The 19,292-nt window shown below is 46.7% G+C and overlaps 1 protein-coding gene across 1 annotated transcript in view; it reads left to right on the top strand.

Annotated features, from left to right (window-relative positions):
- The window catches only part of SRGAP3 (SLIT-ROBO Rho GTPase activating protein 3), a 240,152-nt gene that overhangs the window by 200,742 nt on the left and 20,118 nt on the right, over positions 1-19,292 (top strand). The window contains 7 exon segments of the mRNA XM_027584523.2: positions 228-258; positions 1,371-1,431; positions 3,128-3,205; positions 10,714-10,848; positions 13,539-13,644; positions 13,860-14,087; positions 16,878-16,957. Of these exon segments, the coding sequence (XP_027440324.2) occupies positions 228-258; positions 1,371-1,431; positions 3,128-3,205; positions 10,714-10,848; positions 13,539-13,644; positions 13,860-14,087; positions 16,878-16,957 (719 nt within the window).

The raw sequence follows: 19,292 nt of genomic DNA, 5'->3' as shown, positions 1-19,292 counted from the left end.
GGCAGGCTGACCAGGGGCAGGGTGCAGAGCTCCTACGAGGCCCAGAGGCACAGGGGCGGCCCTCCCCACCAGCAGGCTGGTTGGCAGTCTCCCTAGGACCGTTGCTGGCTGCCATTGCATTTCCGCGTTCACGGACTCTGAAGGATCTGCTTACTCTAACTGATCTTACTCCTGCGTAATCTTTTCTTTTTCTCCTGCTCTGCTGCCTGTTTATTTTTTGTTATCAGAGGAAGAAGAAATGCTCGAACCAGGAACCAGGTATTTACTAGAAAGGTCCGTTAGCCCCATTCAACTGGATGGAACCTGTCTTTAGTACTGACTTCTAGAGCAGGGCCCACCTTGCCTGTTGCCACAGGGTCCATTTTATCCCCCTCTCCCTGACTATCGTTAACCAAGGAGAGGATTCACAGGTGGGGTGTGGAGGAACCACAAAGGCATCGAAATTCGTGGCTTTTTCTGTCTCTTTACAAGAACATATTACGTGTGCCTTGTTGTTTCCTCATCTGAGGAGGTTAGTAATTTAGTTTGGCCCATTTTAATGAAAGTTTAAAAAAAGATTTTGTGCTCTTTAAGTGATTCAGAATAATAGATCAACTAGTCATGGAATCCAAGACAAAACTAGCCCTCGCCTAGCTCTTTGTGGCTGTGGGCCCATCTAGGAAGATGTAATTGAAAATTCATTCACACCCCCTGCCATGCGTATGTTTAGAACTGCATCTTATTCAGCCTTTTTGACTAAGGTTGGCCACTCAGTGGTCAATGGCTGACATTAGCTGTTTCTAGAAGTTTTCCTTATAACACGTTTATTGTCAAACAAAGTATCTGCCTGGATGTTTAGGTTGTAACCTCATTAGACCTGGCCTTCCTTTCTCAGAGCTCAATAGGACCCTTGGGGCCATCCTTGCTTCCCGTAGTGTGTTCTTATGTCAAGCGTCAGGTACTGCAGTGCTAGAAGGAGGCCTTGATCCTCCCTTTTTGTCCTTGAGCCCTGGGAGGATAGGGTTGAGTGGGGCAAAGTGGAGGGGAAGGCAGAGCACTCTCCAAGAGTGAACTCCAGCCCTCTCCGAGCAGCGGGCTCCCTCCCCTTCCCAGGTGCACCTGCCAAGCCTTTGAGCCCTGACTTCTTCCCAGCTAAGTAAGAAGACAGAGCATTTCTTTAAAGTTACCATAGCTATGCCTTTCTCTGCACATAACTGAAGATTTTCTGTTTAACTGTTTGTGGAGACTTTAGGATTAGCAGTTCCTTGCTTATTTTCCTACTAATCCGATGGTACTAATATTCTGGCTTGAGTGTATAACCTATGTTTGCAATGTCTTTTTCCCTGTGGTGGTTGCCAAGCCCAGTACAACTCACGATTTTTTTTCTTAAGGATTCAGGACAAGCTATACCGCTTGTAGTCGAGAGCTGCATCCGGTACATCAATTTATACGGTAAGCTCAATCTTGGGACAGTGTTTTCAGCTCTCTCCAGAACAGGGGCTGGGCTGTTCTCATAGGAAATCAGATTTTAATTCATCTTGGAAGATGTCCTGTCACTGCCCTCCTTCCCAGAGAGAAAATGCTCCTTGGCACAGCTGCCGTGCTGAGTGCTCTCTTGAGCCTTGTATGTCTGGGGACGAAGGTGGTGGTGAGAAGACCCAGGAACTAGGAAGACTGATGATCAGGGAGGGCATGGATAGGAGAAGCACTTCAGTTCCCTCGTGCCTCCACCCAACCTCAGAGGTCTGTCTTTTGAGCACTGAAGGTAGCTGGGCAATTGGTCAGTTAACTGGCTCTAGTCAGCTCCAGAAAGGAAATGTAGCGTCTGGGATGTGCTAACCATGGTGTCCCCAACACTTCCCTTGTGCTTCCCTCTATTCATTCATTCACTCCTCCAAAAATTTATTTTCAGAGTGCATAGCAGGCACTGTTCTGACAATGGGAATATAGGCCTGAATAAGACAGGTAAGGTGCCGGCCCTCGGTAACTTACGTTACCAATTAGAAGGGCAAGGAAATAAGCAGATAAAGAAATAATATAATTTCAGGTAGTGGTAATGCCAAGAAACTAATTAAAAGGGGGTAGAGAATGGCCAGAGGGTGGCAGGGCTGTTTTGGCTAAGGTGGTAAGGAGAGACGTCTCTGAGGGGGTGATCTTTGAGTAGAAGAAGCCAGCCGTGCGTGGCAAGTGTAAAGGTCTAATATGGGAAGGAAGCAAGTACGACTGAATGGGAATATGCCAGGAGGATGGGATAAAAGACACAGGTGGTAGAGATTCAGTATTGGTTAAGGAAAGATACAAACACACCTTTATTGAGCACATACTATGTACAAACCAAACTTGGACTAAAGCCTGCCTTTTAGAGGTAAACACTTTCCTAAATTATAATGTGGAGAGTTGTTTTATATAGCAAAACTGAACATGAGGGAGATCACAGTCACCCCGTGAATTCCCATTCAAGATGAGAGAGGCCCTTTAATTCCTTCAGTTCCATAGGTTACTGTTCAGCCCTATAGGTTCTGATCCTGTGTTGTTACTGTTATGTCAGCTATCGGGGTATCCTCCTTGTTATGGCCTTGTAGAAGCATATTTAAAAAAGATTATTTTTCTATAATAACTTGATGTCCCCCAAGCTCCTTGATCCCAGGCCAGCATGTACTCTAGACTTGAGCTTTCCTGGAAAGAAGAAGGTGTCTGTATAGGGAGGGGGTGGAAAGGGTCGAATGAATGATATTGATCATTCTTGTTCAAAATCTCTGTGGCTGTTACACTGAAATGGCATTTGTAAACTCAGGCCAAGCTCCTTGGTGCCAGTGTCCCTGGCAGACTTGGTAGGCAAAGTGCACCTTGGCTACATTGGAAGTTGTTATTCACTGGTCCCGTGTGGGTATCAACCTTAATTTATGGCCTTTTCCTTCAGACCCCAACAAGAGATCACAGACACATGAAACAGGATGGTGCAGAGTATTTTGGCCAGCTGAAGTCCATTGCAAAGGCTACGTTTGGGCTTCTGCCGGGAGATCTTTATTGGGAACGACTCTCGTAAAGAGTGGTGGGAGAAGGAGACAAGCAATGGGGAGAATCATCAATGTCCCCAGCAGTCTGATGAGCTCAAGGCATCATGGCATTTTCTGTTTGTTTCTTTTAGGACTCCAGCAGCAAGGGATCTTCCGAGTACCAGGATCTCAGGTCGAAGTCAATGACATAAAAAATTCCTTTGAGAGAGGTAGGTGCAGAGTCACTGTCTCAAGCTTGTGTCCATAGGAAGCCAGGATGGGTGTTGATGTGTGTCTTAGAGCCAGCAATGTGCCGGGGCTGGCTCGTATCGACATCTCTTTCTGGCTGCATTCAGTGCCTTCCCCCTTGGTAGCTTGAAATCAGCCGAGGCAGGAGTATTTACACTACAGAAATTGGCAGATGCCAAGATCTTTTCTTTGTCTTTTTCCATCTCAAGAGTTAGCTGTGAAACATTTACCAGCACACATGGGCAATTCTGTCGAGCGACTGTACAGTAGTTGCTGGGAAAGAGGGCCTAGGAAAGCACTTGAAATTATGATGTGGAGCAAAAAGGCTGCTGCTTTTTTAGAAAAGTTGGAAGAATACAGATAACACTGAGTGGCTCTTAGAATATCCTAATTATCTTTTTTTTTTTTATGTAGTATTTTGGCAAAAAAGTATTGTCTGAGGACCCTAATCCAAACCCATTTCCCTGTAATAAATCACATCCCAACTTACAGAGCATGTTCTTATCCCTCCTTCTACGCAATCTTCCTAATAGTCTTGGAAGGTATTTGGTTTGTCCCTGTTGGCTGTGCTCTGAACAGGCCTTCCTCCCGGTTCCAGCTCTGGAATTCTCCCTCCTTATTACCTGGCTTCCTCTGGAGGGGCTGCCTCCTGAGCAAACTTACCCTTTCCCCGTTCGCCCCAATTCCATTTGCCGTCTAGCTCTAGAGTGGAGGAAGCACTCTGTGAGCCCCAGGAAGTCAGTACCACAGCCCCCAGCACAGACCTCTGTGGCCCGTGGCACTCTGGCTTTGAACTGGGTTTAGAGAGCAGGATTTGACTGGATGTGGTGATCAGTGGCCTCCTGATGTCCTGCGGAGCTTCTGTTTTGGAGTCTGCTCCAGGATCTTGGGCACTTAGAACCACAGAGCCCCAGAATTCCCCAGCTGCAAGGTCCTACTCATACATTTGTTGCCCTCCCAACAAGCATGCATTTACTGGGCCCTCCACTGCACGAGGTGAGGGACCAGAGCCTAGGAATACAACCGGAACAAAAGACAGTCATGACTAGGAGGGAGACAGTTTAGCAGACAATGGAGTAAATCCTGGGTGGTATGGGAACCCCTAGCTCAGTTTGGGTGGGGGGGGGAGGAATAGTAAAGCCAGAGAAGTCTTCCTAGAGGAGGAAATCCTCAAGCTGAGGCTTAAAGAGTAAGAGCCAGAAAAAGGAGGGAAAGGTCATTCCAGACCAAGGAAACAGCATGTGCAAAGGCCAGGAAGCAAGAGTTATCTCCCATCTTCCTCCCTGATGGAAGTGTCATTCGTCATTCTCTGAGCTTCTCTTGACAACACTGGACAGCCCAATCCAAAGTTTTGTTTCTTCACTTCCCCCAACTCCTTAGCACCCCTGCTGCCCTGTGGTCATTGTAAATGAACAGAACCAGGGTCTGGAATCTTTGCTGGTTCCATCCTCTTGGGCTCATCACATTATACAGAATTCCTTAAATCGCATCCAGCCTGGCAACAGCCCCTGCCTTGAATTTCCCTGCTTCCCTAGGCTCTGTAAGTAACTTTCTTGTACCAGGCAGCCCGGCCCTATCCCTGCCCCAAGAGCACTGCTTTCTTTCCTTCTTGAATGTGATTTTCTAAGGTCAGTGCCTTCTGTCCCTGGCTTGGGTGCCTGTTCCGAACAGGCCTTGGATCACCTCAGGCAGAGCTCTACTGGGCAGAGATCATCTGACCCAAATCTCAGCTGCAAAAATGTTTTCTTTTTCTTTGCCTGAAGTATGCAAATTGGCTCTTCTCCCTCTCTCCGTCATTCCAGAATGAATCTCATTCTTGCGGCAGCCTTGTCTTTTTGCTCCTCCTGAGCCTATGGTGAACTGTGGCTTATTCTTAAAAAAAAAAAAAAAAGTTCCTGGTGTATCTCTTTTAGAAAAATCCATTCCTGGCTTCTCTGGGCTGGCTAGTGCCCAGATTTCCCACTTACTTTTTCTGCTTCTTGAAGTTCACCAACCAACTGCCTTGGGTTTGGCTCCTTACTCAGCTGACCCTTAGGGTCACCTCCCACCTCTCGTGAAACTAGTAGCTTCCCTGCCCCACCGCCCCCCCCCCCCCCCCCCACTGCTGCATTTCTCTGCATCCCAGTCCCAGGCAGCCAGGTGACCAAGGCTGGGGAGGCTCAGTATTTTTCTTCTCACTCACTCCTCCATCCCACACACTCTAATTATGACTGAATTTTCTCTCTAAACCAGCACGTTGTGCATTTTTCCTTTCTTCCTTTTATTTGTTAAAATATAAGTCCTTCAATCTTTGCAGGGTGCCTATCCTTTGCCATTTGTTCAAGGAGATTTGGGTCTTTCTCTTCCTTGGCCCCCTTCCTTCTCTCTTGGGTGAAGTTCTTGCCCACATTCCTTGTATAAGGCTGTTGAAAGGAGCACAGATCTGTTTTCTTTAAGGTTCTGAAAAATTGCAACATGTAGGAAATTCATTCTTGGCTTATTATTCCTAAACCCGCTTTCTTTTTCTTCTGACATGAGTCAGCCAGGGTTTTAGTTGAGGTGGTGATGTTAATGATACAATTTTTTTTTTTTTCTGTCAGTAAGCCTTAAGCTCATCACGCAAGTTTTGAGCTCTTTCTGCAGTCTGGCAAAACGAAGGAGAAACACCACAAGAGGGCAGGAAATCAGTAGCCCCGCCATGGAGAGAGCCCTGCTTTTCTGTTGTCTCTTAGGCCAGTTTTCCTGGGAAAACTCTGTTTTGCCCCACAGACCCAGCTGCTGTCCTCTTTGTATGCAACGAGGAGAGAGCTGCCAGGGGGGCCTCCTTACGTGGAGGGGCGGCCGGAAGGGGAGGCCATGGCCCTCTCACTGGTGCGGGTCAGGATAGGGTTTTAGATCTGAGGCTGAAGTCATGGCATGTAGGGTCTGACACATTCTAGTGCTGGCCCTTCAGAGATCTAGATCCTGTCCTGGGACTGGGAGACGCTGGGAGGGCTTGTCCTGTTGAGGAGCCACAGATTGGGCTTGGGAGGACCTGTGGCCACAGAGAGCTAACTGCCCTTGTGTGAGAGGCCACCCACGAGCTTCCTGCCATGCACACCGTCTGGCGGCAGATTTCCTGAGAGCCTGTGAGCACACACTGTGTTCACACTCTGCCCTGGGGACAGCCCTGCCGTCAAGTCCTCGGCAGTGCCCAGGTGACCTGGCTAAGAGGGCGCTGTGGGCAGGGCTGCTGGGGAATAGTTCCACCGCCCCCAGGACGGTAGCCAGCCAAGTGTGAACACAGCTTTCTCTCAGACTAGCCTAGAGTTTTAGCTGTAATTCTCCTCAAGGAAGCCATCATTCCCACAAACCATCCTGCTCATCCTGAGCTCTGGAATTCTGCTCGTTTCTGGAGTCAAAATTGACTGGCCTTGCAGAGAGCCAAAGGCCTGGGCTAGGAGGAGAGAATATTTGGAATATTTGGATGGTTCCTTTTATGGACTGAGTGCCTTCTGGGAGGAAGAGCAAGAACAAATGGGTTGTGTGTGTGTACACATAGGTAGTATATGTATGTATATATAAAGTCCATATGTTGATCGTGCTTGATGAGGGGAGCTGACATGTACTATGAAGAAGAAAAATCCATGTGCTTTTGAATCATGAGACCCCAAAGGTCATATGTGGTAATAATAGGGAAATAGCTAAGTATAGTCCAGAGTTTTTGAACTTTTCTTTTCCCTTAGAGGGGCCTCAAGAGGTGCTACAGGACCCGAGAGGGGGCTTAGGAGGGAGGTGTAGACCTCTCCTCCCAATTCAACTAAGACAGCTTTGTTTTATGTGTTGAGCATTCAGAGAAACTTTTTTCTTGAAAAAGAAAAAGAAAAGGTTGGGATTCTACTCTAAAGGAAAAGGAAGGAGGGAGAGAGCAAGGGAGGGAGATAGGCATGTAAAGTGGACAGACAGACACTGGTCAAAGGAATACTATCTCCCAGGCATTATGAGACCTGGGAGCTGCTGGTGTGTGTTTTGACTGTGTGAATGTGGGCAAATTGTTTTGCTTGTTGGGCGCGAGAGAATGGTGGTGTTGGAACCCTGCCTTCCTCGGCGCCATGCAATGTTCTTGTGAGGACTAAGGGAGATCATGTGTGCAAATGTGCTTCTCACTTGAGAAGTGCTATATCAGTATAGGAAGTGATTTTTTTTTTTTTATGTTTTCTCTCTTCTTTCCCCACAAGGACTCCTGTTCTCCTGTGGGGATATCTGAGAGGTTGACCTCAGGAACATCAGTGTCTGGGCCACCACATACAGTCATTCAGGCTGAGCACTGCGCAGGGGTGCTCAGTCAAAGGGGGCAGGTGGGAGCTGAACTCTGGTTCATACTCTGTAAGCCACAAGACCTGGTTCAGGAAGGAAGTGGGGGCGCCCTCTCTCATTTGCACTAAAGCACTTTGGGGCTAGCAGAGGCCCTGGCAGTGACATGCATTCTTTTCCTACGAAGGTGGAGTAAACAGATCCAAGTATGAATTTCCAGCTCTGCTCTTCACTGCTTGCCAGTCTCAGAACATTCTGTGGGCTGTTCTGGGAGGAGAAAAAGCTCATTGTGCAGACATCTGTCAGCACCTTCAGGGAGGGGCTGGATTGCTCTATGTTTCCTTTCACCTCCTCCACTGGAAACTTGGGGGGATCTTAGCTGAGCAGCCCAGGATTAAATTGAAAAATGCTGCTCTCCTGAGATATCATTTTCCCTTGTCCAATGGGGGAAAAAAAAATTGAAAGATTGAGAGCATTCTATGGGCAGGGCTGTGGAAAAAAAGCATTCTCCTATGTTGCCAGTAGGAGGAGAGAATGGTGCAGCCCCAGCGGGGGAGAATTTGGCTCTGTTTAATGAAATGTACCCTTTGACCCACAATCCCACTTTGAGACCTGATCAGAGACGCACTTCCACAAATACAAAAACACACACAAGAGATTATTTGTTGTGGCAATATTTGTAAGAGCTAAAGATGGGAAAGAAGTCACATGTCAATCTGTAGGAGGTTGGTTGACTAAATCATGGTCGATCCATGAAATAGAGTACTTTGCAGCCACTTAAAAAAAAAAGAAGAAGAAAAATGAGAAAAATCTCTATGAACTGATATGGAGGGATTTCTAGTATTTATTGTGAAGCAAAGAAACAAGTGTATGTCGCAATGTTGTATACTACGTTCATTTTGTGTAAAAAATGAAGGGAAATAAAAGATTCTCATATATGTATTTGCTTGTTTTGGGAGAAGAAAACATAACAGGGCAAACCAGAAATTGATGAAAATGGTTAAATGTAAGGTAGGGAAGGGAGAAGGAAAAGAGTAGGGCTTGTCTGCATGTAACTTTTTATCTGGTTTTGACTTTTGGACGATGTAAATACTTTATATTTTTAAAAACTGCAAATTTTTTAAGAAAGGATTTCTAAAAAAAAATCAGTCCCTAAAATTGAATAGAAATAGAAACAAGCTGTGTATCAAATTGATCATCACACAGAGAGTTACTTTTGAACATGTGCTCTGGTCATACATTTTTAGCAGCTTTATTGAGTTAGATACCATAAAGCTCACCCATTTTTAAATTGTACAATTCAGTGGTTCCTGGTATATTTATAGAGTTGTGCAATCATTACCATAATCCGATTTCAGAAATTTTCCATCATCCCCAAAAGAAACCTTGTACCCATTTGTAGTTACTCCCTAGACTCCCTCTACCCCAGCCCCCCACACTAGGCAACAACTAATGTACTTTCTGTCTTCTGACCACACATCTTTAGTGGGATACATTCTTAAGACTAACCCCTTCCCCCACAAATGAAAACAAAAGCCCTGCAAAGTAATCTTAAATTTGATGTAGTAGGTTTATTGTTAGTGGTGATACTGCTATTAAAATTTCAAAACTATGTTGTGTATACTGTAGGATAAGGCAGATACAGAAATACATTATTAATGTGACTCAGAACCAAGATTTTTCACTAAGAAAAATGAAATACAAATATAAAATAAATGAAGGTAAAGAAAATGTTGAATCTTAAATGTGAATTAGAAATAACTGTGTGAACTCATGAAAAAAAATATATGTATTCTCCCTCTAACCACTGAAAAGGTTTAGAAGCTCTTTATAGCACTCCTGTACCAATGAGCACACCTGGAACTTAGATCTTGGTCTCTAAATGCCATCCCCTATAAAAAGCAAACAGAGTGTCTTAGAGAAATGTTTGATTCCAGATCTGGGTCAAGGAAAGTATAAGGTGATCCGTGAACATCTTCTGTTGCAGAAAGCAAGGATATGCTCAGTGAAGGTCACCTATAAAGGACATTTGTCCCTGGCAAAATTGGGGAGAATCTGAGCATCCCAAAGAATAGTGATGACACATTAAATTAAAAATTACAAAAACAATCCCACAAAGATGTTAAATAATAACTGATAATAATAATAGGAGAAGTAAGGGGGCATGGGGAAACCTCTTCTTTATGGAAGAATGCTAGCTAATAAATGTAGAAGGAATGACAGAATTAGAAAATCATCATTTTGCAACCCCAGGATAATAATTGATTTAGGCTAAAATCATCATTGGAGGTTAAAAGCATTGAGTGAAACATGTTGAGCACAATGACTTGCATACAGATCACCTGTATTTTTCAAAAATATTTTATATTTTACACTTACTATTACAAAGGGGAAAATAGACCTTTACGATGCAGAGATCTGGAGGTCACCCCCTTAATCCATGGATTAAACTTCGCATCACCAGGAGCAAGAGAGGCTGATGTTTTGTGCCTCTGGATCCAATGAGGTGTCCACAACATCACCCATGTACTATTCTTGCCAAAAATGTTTAACTTAAATCTAATCATGAGGAAACAAAGACAAATCCAGAGTGGGAGGCATTCCATAAGGCAAGTGGCCTGGACTCCTCAGAAGAGGTAATATTATAAAAAACTTAAAGATTAAAAAATGTTGGGGCCTCTTTTACATTCAAAAGACTAAGGAAACATAACAACCAAATGAATTGTGTTGATTAGATCTTAGCCTTTGAAAAAATTCTATGAAAGGACAATTGGGAATGTTTGGATGTGGGCTGTATATGAGATGGTGTTTTGGAACTGTTGTTAATTTTCTTAGGTGTAATGATGTTATGTGGTTATGTAGGAGAATATCCTTATTCTCAGGAGAAACGTGTTGGGTATTTAGCAGTTATATTTTGTGACATCTACAAAATACTCTCAAATCATTGAGCAATAAATATGAGTAAAGAGAGAAAGCAAATATGGCAAGAGGAGTGTAAGTTAATGACCGTGAGTGAAGGGTGATTTCAGTATTTTATTTTTACAATATTTCTGTAGATTTGAACATTTTCAAAATCAGTTACAGGGAGAACTCTAAACTTGCTCTGTCAAGGAGGTTGTCCCATCTGCTTCTCCTCTAGCTCAGGCCATCCCTCCTGTCATCTGCACATTTTCTGCCTCCTTACCAAGCTGAATTATTGTCTTCTGTTTCCTCTCAGGCGAAGACCCCCTTGTGGATGATCAAAATGAACGAGATATCAATTCAGTTGCTGGTGTTTTAAAACTGTATTTCCGAGGACTGGAAAACCCACTCTTTCCTAAGGAAAGGTTTCAAGATTTGATATCTACTATTAGTAAGTATTTCCTAGGTGGACCAGTAGAGTGATCAATTGTGTGACATACCTTTATTAAAGTTGTACTATGGGCTCATCTCTGTGCTAGGCACATGGAGGGATAGTATGAAAGGAGCAGTAGGGCCCTCATTCTCATAGAACTTAAAACCTAGTTGTAGAGATAACAAGACAGTTTATAATGGAAAATGACATGGTACAACCCTGGGTATGGAAGGAGCTCAGAAGAGGCAGAGGGAAACTTGGTTTTGCAGATCACAGCTGAGAGAGAGAGATGTGAGCTGAGCCTTCCAGGAGGAGTGGGCACGGAGTATCCTGGGAAGAGTTTGGGGACACACAGACTAATGGGACCAGTAGGAGGGTATTCCAGGCAGTGAATGGTGCAAGAGGCTAGAAGGGTAAAATAGAGCAAGAGGGGAAAGACCTTGCAAGGATTTTGGAGCTTTTCCCTTTGGGTAATAGGGAGCCATAGAGGATTTGGGAGTCAGGTCAGCAACATAACAGACAAGTAAAATGGTGAAAATAAGTTGACTGTGGGCTTCTTCTGATGTCACGAGCCATCAGAGTTCTCCTTGGCAGGTATTTCTGTGGATGAAGGCAGAAGCCCAGTCTAGGGGGCTGAAGTAAAAGCACCTTGACTGTAAGATGCCCAGGTCCAAGGCAACATTTTGGGAATTTTTAAAAATAAACTATTAATATTACAGTATGAGAATGTTAGTATTTTAGAATAAACTCTGATTTACAGAAAATTGCCCCACGCCCAGTAGTACTAGGGATGCTTCTCACAATGCTCTGAGAGGGATTTGCAGCCAGGAAAGTGCTCCAGCAGGTGGGAGGCTTCAAGCCTCTTGCCTGCCTTGTACAAAAGACCTTCCTCTGCTCTGCTCCCCTCCACACTACTTCCTGCTCATCTTTCCAGATCCACTTCAGGCTCCACATCACCCTCAGAAATTCCAGGCCACAAAGGCCCCACCCTATCGGAACCTCGTGTTATGTGTTCAGCCCCGTGTCGCATGTTCAGCTAGTGTCACATGTTCAGCCCCATTAGTCTAGTTCCTGAGCAGAGCCCTGAGTGGCCAAGGCTGTTGACCGCTGGTACAAGCTCATAACATTGCATACCTTGGATCACACCTTGAATCACACTGTGGGGGAAAAAAAAAAGATCCCTTCTCAGTTTCCTCCCAAACCCTGTGATTGTATCAAGGAGAAAATTTCAGAGGTCGGTCATTCTCCCTTCTAAACATAGACATGGGGCCTCAGTCTCAGAAACTTTTGTATAGAACAGTGCCTACCTAGAATTTAGTGACATTATTTTGCTTTCATTGTATCTATTTTTATGTTACCTCCTAATTATAGCAAGTGGTCCTGGTTTCTCATTTACAGAGTGAGGTAAAATTTCCTCTTTAAATAAATGCATTTAAGAAAACGATGTATTGAAGTGGAGGGGTACTAGGGCACTGATGACTGAACCTGAGGACAGGGACAACTTTATACAGGCTTGTATAAAGGCCAGTGGATTCAGTAAATGTCCAAGAACCTTTAGCTCTGTGGGGAGACTTGGATGAGATGCCTCAGTGCCAGACTTTGAAGGTAAGCTAGAGTGTGCTGGGCAGAGTAGAGAGATCACCAGTGTGTGCAAAGGCCCAGGGGCAGGAAGGCCTTCTGTGAGAGGGAGATCGTGGCTAAGGCCACCTGGCACAGAGTTTCTCAGTGGGGGTGCTATTGGCATTTAGGGTAGAGCAGTGCCTTATTGTGTGTCCCATACATTCAGGACACTTGGCACCTTGACCCCTGGATCCCAAATGCCAATGGTACTCTCTAGTCACTGTGACAACCCCAAAGAATGCCTTGTGGATCTGTAAATGCCCAGAGGTGCACTACCACCTCATCTGAGAAGCATGACTCCATATCATCTTAAGATACTTGGGGAAGGGGCAGCCACCAGGAGGTGAGGCAGGCTAGGTTGGTGGAAGCCCTGCTGTGAAAGGCCTGGGATATGGAGGAGAAACAGAAGAAATGGTGTTTTAGAAGAAACATGCTGACAGAATGTGGAGGCTGGAGAGAGGGGCTCTGTGAGAAAAACATTTTCTGAGAAAGAAACTGGCATAGGCTTGGGCATAAGCCCTGCAGACACACATCAGAACCCTGGCAGGTCAGTCTTCACGCCAACTTCCCCTCTCCACAAGGCAGAGCCCACAAAACCTGTCTCCTTACTAAGCCCAACTGGCTGCTCCTGCCCCTGGCCCAACTGACAAAAATATCAGTGTCTCTCTCTCTAGGACAGGCCTGAAAACCGGGCTCAGAGACAGGATCCCAGGCATCTGCCAAGCTCATTGGCCAATACAGAGCTCTAGAGTTGGTTGTGTATTCAGCGCTCACTTCTAGCCTACTATGTGCCGTGCCTGTGGTGCAGCTGGTGTTTAAAGAGGTGAACGGAACATGGCCCAGGCCTGCATTCATCAGGGCTCTTAGGTATCAGGTGACAGAAACTCGATCTATATGGGCTTCATCCATAAAAGGGAATGAATTGACTCATATACTTGCTGCAAGTGGCCAGACGAGAGTCACAGATCAATCCCCAGAACTGAGAGAACTGACTCCCTCAGAACCATGTGGCCTGATCTAGGAGCAGATGTTGGCTGTCTGGCTCTCTGAGGATGAAAGACACCCTGAAAAGCCCCTTTGTATTACAGAACTGGAGAACCCAGCTGAGAGGGTGCACCAGATCCAGCAAATCCTCATCACCCTTCCCCGAGTGGTCATCGTGGTCATGAGATACCTCTTTGCTTTCCTCAATCAGTGAGTTGCCTGGCCAAGTGCGGGGGGTGGTCCCCTCTTTGTCTCAGCTCTGGCCTCCTTTGGGAGGGGGTGTCCTGAGGCTTTTGCAGGTGCAGCTGTTCCTAAAATAGAACATGGAACCCTCCTGGAGTTGAATAGAGCCCTCAAAAGAAAGAACCCACAGGGGGGAAGACTCACCTTTCCCGGGTGACTTGTGAGTACCTCCTTTCTTGTAGCCTCTCGCAGTATAGCGACGAGAACATGATGGATCCCTACAACCTGGCCATCTGCTTCGGGCCCACCCTCATGCACATCCCTGATGGGCAGGACCCTGTGTCCTGCCAGGCACACGTCAATGAAGTCATCAAAACCATCATCATCCATCATGAAGCCATCTTCCCCAGCCCCCGGGAGCTAGAGGGACCTGTGTATGAAAAATGCATGGCTGGAGGGGAAGAATATTGGTAAGATTCCATTCTTCTTAATATTGTTACTATCATCATCACTATCTTTGTTGTTGCTGTTGAACAGGAACAGTAAGAAACCCTTCGATTTTCTTACTGCTTTATAGTCTGTACTCCCATATGCATTTCCTCATTTGAGCTTTGCTGCAGCCTTATATGAGAGATAGTTGCATCAGCAAGACTCTCTTGGTTTATAAGGGGCAGAAATACAAATCAAACTGGTTAAGCTAAATGGGAAGTAATTGGTTTACTTTACTTAACTAAAAAGTCTAGCATCATGGCTCCAGGTATAGCTGGATCCAGGAGTTCAACTATTATCATCAGGACTTGGTCCTGTAATCCCCAGCCCTTGGCTCTTCTTTCTTCTGTGTTGGCTTCATTCTTAGGCAGTCTCTCCGTTGGTGGCTTCAGGGAGGCATCTGGTAACTCCAGATTTAGAGCACATTCTCTCAGCGGCCCCAGTGGAAAAAGGGCTTCTTCTTCCCAAATGTCCCAACACAAATCCAAAAATTATATCCCCTTGCAGAGGCTCGGGTCTGGCAAACAAATCACATTGGTTAGGAGATGTCCAGCTGTCATGGGCCAAGTGAGTCACAAACCCATCTCAGGCATCAGGGGGGTGGATAATAATCCCTACCTCAACCTCTTGAGAAAGGAGTTTTTTCCAGACACAGTGAGTTCACGTTCTTTGAGAGCTCCACGCCAGGTCAGCAGTTGGTAGTTGGGCACCTCTGGGTACCTGGTGCTACATGGGGTCTTGGGAGAAAAATGTTAGAACCAATCAAAGTCAGGGCTGACTACATTTCCCAGATGAAGACCTTAAAATGTGGTAAAGATAGGAAATGTTCTTAAATGTGGATTCAGAACACCAGCTGACAGAAACCAGCCAAAGGGTTCCTATTCATTCTTTATTCCCAATCCAGGACAACACACAGCTGTATATTTAGGTATTCCCCATACTGCTTTCAGCTAGGTGCCTACAGGGGAGCTTGTCTTTTGATTATCACAGCATTCCTGGGCTCTTAAATCGCTTCAAAAACGGGAGACATTCCAGCCCCTTTGTTTCCCACCCCGTCCCCCACAGAAATATCGGGCTCTGCTGTCTTGTAATCACAGCTCTGTAACCTTATCTGAGACACCAGGAGCACATATGTCCCTGTTTTGTCACAGAAACATTAAACAGCCAGCAAGCATACTTTCTGGACAAAGAGAAGCTTTTCATGCAGTGTTTGCAACCATTATCGGTTCTCTTTTCTTGCTGCAATATATATCATTAGTGTTCTGGGAAGGTCCTCAAGATCTGTTGTACTTACCAAAGAACAATATACAATAACCACACTTTTCTTAATCCCACTTGTGTCCCATGAGAAAGGAAAACTATTAATTATATTGGAGGTATTTTCAAAGCCAAAAAGGGGGATTTGGCTGAGGGTCTCACTGTAGTGGACAACATTCATTCATTCATTCAATGAATGGACAGATGGTTGCTGAGTGTCTGTCCCAGGCCAGGCCCTAGGCAGGAGGGCAGGGATGTAACCTGAACAGGATTAATCCCTGATGCAGGGAGCTCTGGGGGAGGAGGAAACAGGCAGTTCCAGAAGAGGGGCTCCCTGAGCCAATGTAGCGAGGCCAGTAAGGGCTTCCTGGAGGAAATAATGACTTAACGGAGGCCTGTAGGATAGACTAGAGTCAGCCAGATGAAGAGTGGGCAAAGAATGTTCTGGACTTGGTCCTGCAAGTGGTTGGAAAGTGGTTCTGTGTGGCCAGAGTGTTGCAGATGTCAAGGGAATGGTGAGGGAGGAGGCTGCACAGGCCAGCAGGAGCCAGGTTATGAAAGGTCTTAAGCCATTGTGCAGTGTCTGGACCTTATCCAGGAGGCAGTGGAGAATTTTTAATAATGAAATTCGTATCTTCTCAAATGCCATTGCAAATGTCACCTCCTCCAAGAAGCCTTCCCTGACCACCCAGTGCAGGTTCCCTTTGCTGTGCTTGTCTCTGCTCATTTGCTCTTCCATAGCGCACTTCACCTTGCAGCAGTTTTATTTCCTGGCCCATGAGGGCAGAGTATGTGTCCACTTACCCATCAGTGCGTCCCTCCTACCTAGCATAGTGCCTGGCATATATCAGGACTCCGTCACTGGCTCAGTTAGAACGCTGACTGTGTGAATAAACCCTGGCCTCAAGAAGCTTATCATTTAGAGAGGGGTTAGTGGCTGGTGAAATTATCGAGTGTATTGATAACAAATCTGACAGGCCTGGAGTCACTCTACCTCCTCCCATGCCCATCATGGCTGCCAGCCTACTGATGCCACGTGGACTGGCCCAGGCTTTTGCACACAGCATCCTGAGGCAGCCCTGAGAACCCTGCTCCTTGCAAGCTTCACTCCACCTTGCCGGGCATGTTACGTCCTCTGTAAGACATGGAACCAGGTTAGATGAATGACTCACCGCACTTTCAAATTTCCTTCCTGTTTTGGCCTGTGGTCCTTCCAAGGATAAATACCAGGGTTTTACACTGATCTCTGGGTCATATGGAACACCTAGGAATTGGCAACCCGGCAAATTCCAGGGCTGGGAGAAGCTGGGGGAGGTTATTCAAGATAGCTTCCCATTGAAGGGGCTGGGAGATTAGGAGGGCCCATGGGTGGTCAGTTGGATAAGATAGGATGGTGGAGGCCTGGGCCTGACCTGAGTCAAGCGCAGAGGTGGGCAGGGCTGGCACCTAAGGGAAGCTGAGGACAACATGAGGGTACAGAGCCCAATGCGTCGCCTTCTCGTGTTTCCTTGCAGTGACAGTCCACACAGCGAGCCAGGGACTATCGATGAAGTTGACCACGACAATGGCACGGAGCCGCACACCAGTGATGAAGGTGAGTGAGGGGGAACCTGGGGCCAGTGAGCTTACTTGGAGCCTCTCATGCTGACTCATGCCTGCCCACCCTCTGGGCTGGCCCACACAACCTCCTCCAGCTTTGCAAGTCGGCATGTTGCCCTCCAGAATAGAGGGGGGACCCAGAAAGATCTCGGAGACATGTGCACTCCCATTCGCCACACTTCTACCCGCCTGTCTCCTCCCTTTCTGTGTCCTGCCTGGCCCAAGTGCAAATCCTGAGTAACAAGAGTGTGCTAAGTAGGAAGCACTCTTTGTCCCCTGTTCCGCCCCCGCAAGGGATCTGTTCTGCCTCCAGCCTGTGCTAGGACTTGGAGTGCTTTGATGAAAGACACATGGGCTGTTGAGGAGCTCCCAGTCTTGTTACCTGACACATGAGGATCGGCTCCCTGTGACCCACAGAAATAATGCCCAACTACAGCTGTGTCCCCAGTGTGTGGGTGCCCCAAAGATGAAGCCAGGCAGTGATGACCCAGGGAAGTGCTGGTGGGAGAGAGGGAAGGTGGGCCTGGGCTTTGAGGGACTCATCGGACGCTTCCACCCCTTCTAGACAAGGAGACTAGAGTTGGGTTCATCTCTAGGGAACCTGGACCATGTAGACAAGCAATCTGGATAATATGGGCCCAACACCAATGAATCCATTAGACAGAATGGGCATGGTACCCAGGCCCAGCCTACTTTTAAGGAGCCATGAAAATGTTTTAGTTTCTTTTAAAATAATGAGGGAAAGGGAATATGATCCAGCCTGTATTGTATTCATTTTATATCAATTCAGTTGTAGGATATAATTTTTAACTTTTTTTTTAATGGAGGAAGGGACCCATGAAAGCCATAGTGCAATCCTGTGTAGACCAAGCATAGCCCTCCTTTCTCCCTGTGATAATTTTACTTTGAAAAAATCATTATGTAGAGGTTTTCTTATGGGCTTCTGTGTTTCCCTCTGGGACAGTCCTAGGCCCTGTTGGCCACCATTTTTGTCAGGAGAGCTGGTATGTGGTACTAAGGTGTGGTTTCTGGGAGCTGGTGAAAGAGCTGGTTCCAAGACTGATAGGTGGGTTTGCACTTGCTAATGACAGATATTCCAACTCAAACTGACCTAAGCATTAAAGACCTCAGATCATATACCTGAAAAATCCCAGGTTGGGCGTAGCTTCAGGCATGGCTGGATCCAGCTTAGTTGATCTTGTCAGGACGTTTGTCTCCATCTTCTGCTTCCCTCTGTGTTGGCTTCATTCTCAGGTAGGCTATCCCTGTGTGGTGTGGTCTTTGGCAGTTCCGGGCTTTCATTGTTCTTTTGTCCAAAGTCCCTGTGGAAGAGAGCCTCCTTTTCATCACAGTTCCAAGAAGGCTCCTGGGATAGTCTCAGGACTGCCTGGATTCACACATCCCACCAAGAACCAATCGCTGTGGCCCCAGAGGGAACCCATGGGTCAGGCCTGAGGCACAGGTAGGGAAGACCAAATCTAGGCGTAATGTTCCTTCAGTTCTGCCAGATTCCTCAGAGGCTCAAGTCATCCTGAGCCGAGGAAAAGGTCCTGCAGAGCCTTTGTTTGGGGATGTGAAGGCTGCCACCTTCGGCTTGTTTGTAGCGGTTTGGTTTTCTCTTTCCTTCTTTTTTCTGTCTCCTGCCCTATTACTTCCAGCTCTTCTCCTTCTCCCTTCTTGTCCTATCTGTTGCTTGCTTTATTGCCCTCTCTCTGTGCGTGCGCGTGTGCGCGCGCGTGCCCGTGTGTGTGCGCGTGTGCATGTGCGCGTGCGTGCGCGCGCGTGCGCGTGTAGCCACCTCTTGCTCTAGATCTTGCTTTCAGTCTCTCCTCTCCCACTGGGGGAAAACAGCTCTTGTCCAACAAGGTAGACTGATTTTTCAGCCTTCAGATCTGTTAGGGCTGCTGCTGGTGGAGGCAGAAATGTGTCTGCAGGAGGGTGGGTCAGGTGCCCTCTGAGGACCCTCGCAGCCCGCTTGCCTGGGGGCTGAGGTCACTGCGGGTCATTCTGCACATGCTGAGTTTCCCCACAGCTCCTCAGCCTGGGGGCTGGAAGGCTGCTGTGGGGCCCAGGACTGAGGAGGAAGAGGGACAGAGGGAACAGCTCTTGGTGGGTGCGTGAGGAAACAGCCACAGGGCGCACCCAGCAGGCTTCACCCCATCAAGGGAAACTCCTCATAAAATGCTGCCTCCCTCCTCTTGGAGTAGAGGCCTACAGTATCCCCAGAACAGGGTAAGTCAGAGCTTCTTGTCTGCTTCCCCAGAAGGTCCCTTCTCGATTGTTCCTTGTCAGGTTGCTGGTTTCTGAGCATGACAAAGGCAGAAAGATCA

This window comes from Zalophus californianus, chromosome 1, assembly GCF_009762305.2.
Source record: "Zalophus californianus isolate mZalCal1 chromosome 1, mZalCal1.pri.v2, whole genome shotgun sequence".
Lineage (NCBI taxonomy): Eukaryota > Metazoa > Chordata > Mammalia > Carnivora > Otariidae > Zalophus > Zalophus californianus.
The sequence above is the reverse complement of the archived record's forward strand: the minus strand, read 5'-3'. Positions and strand labels throughout refer to the sequence as shown.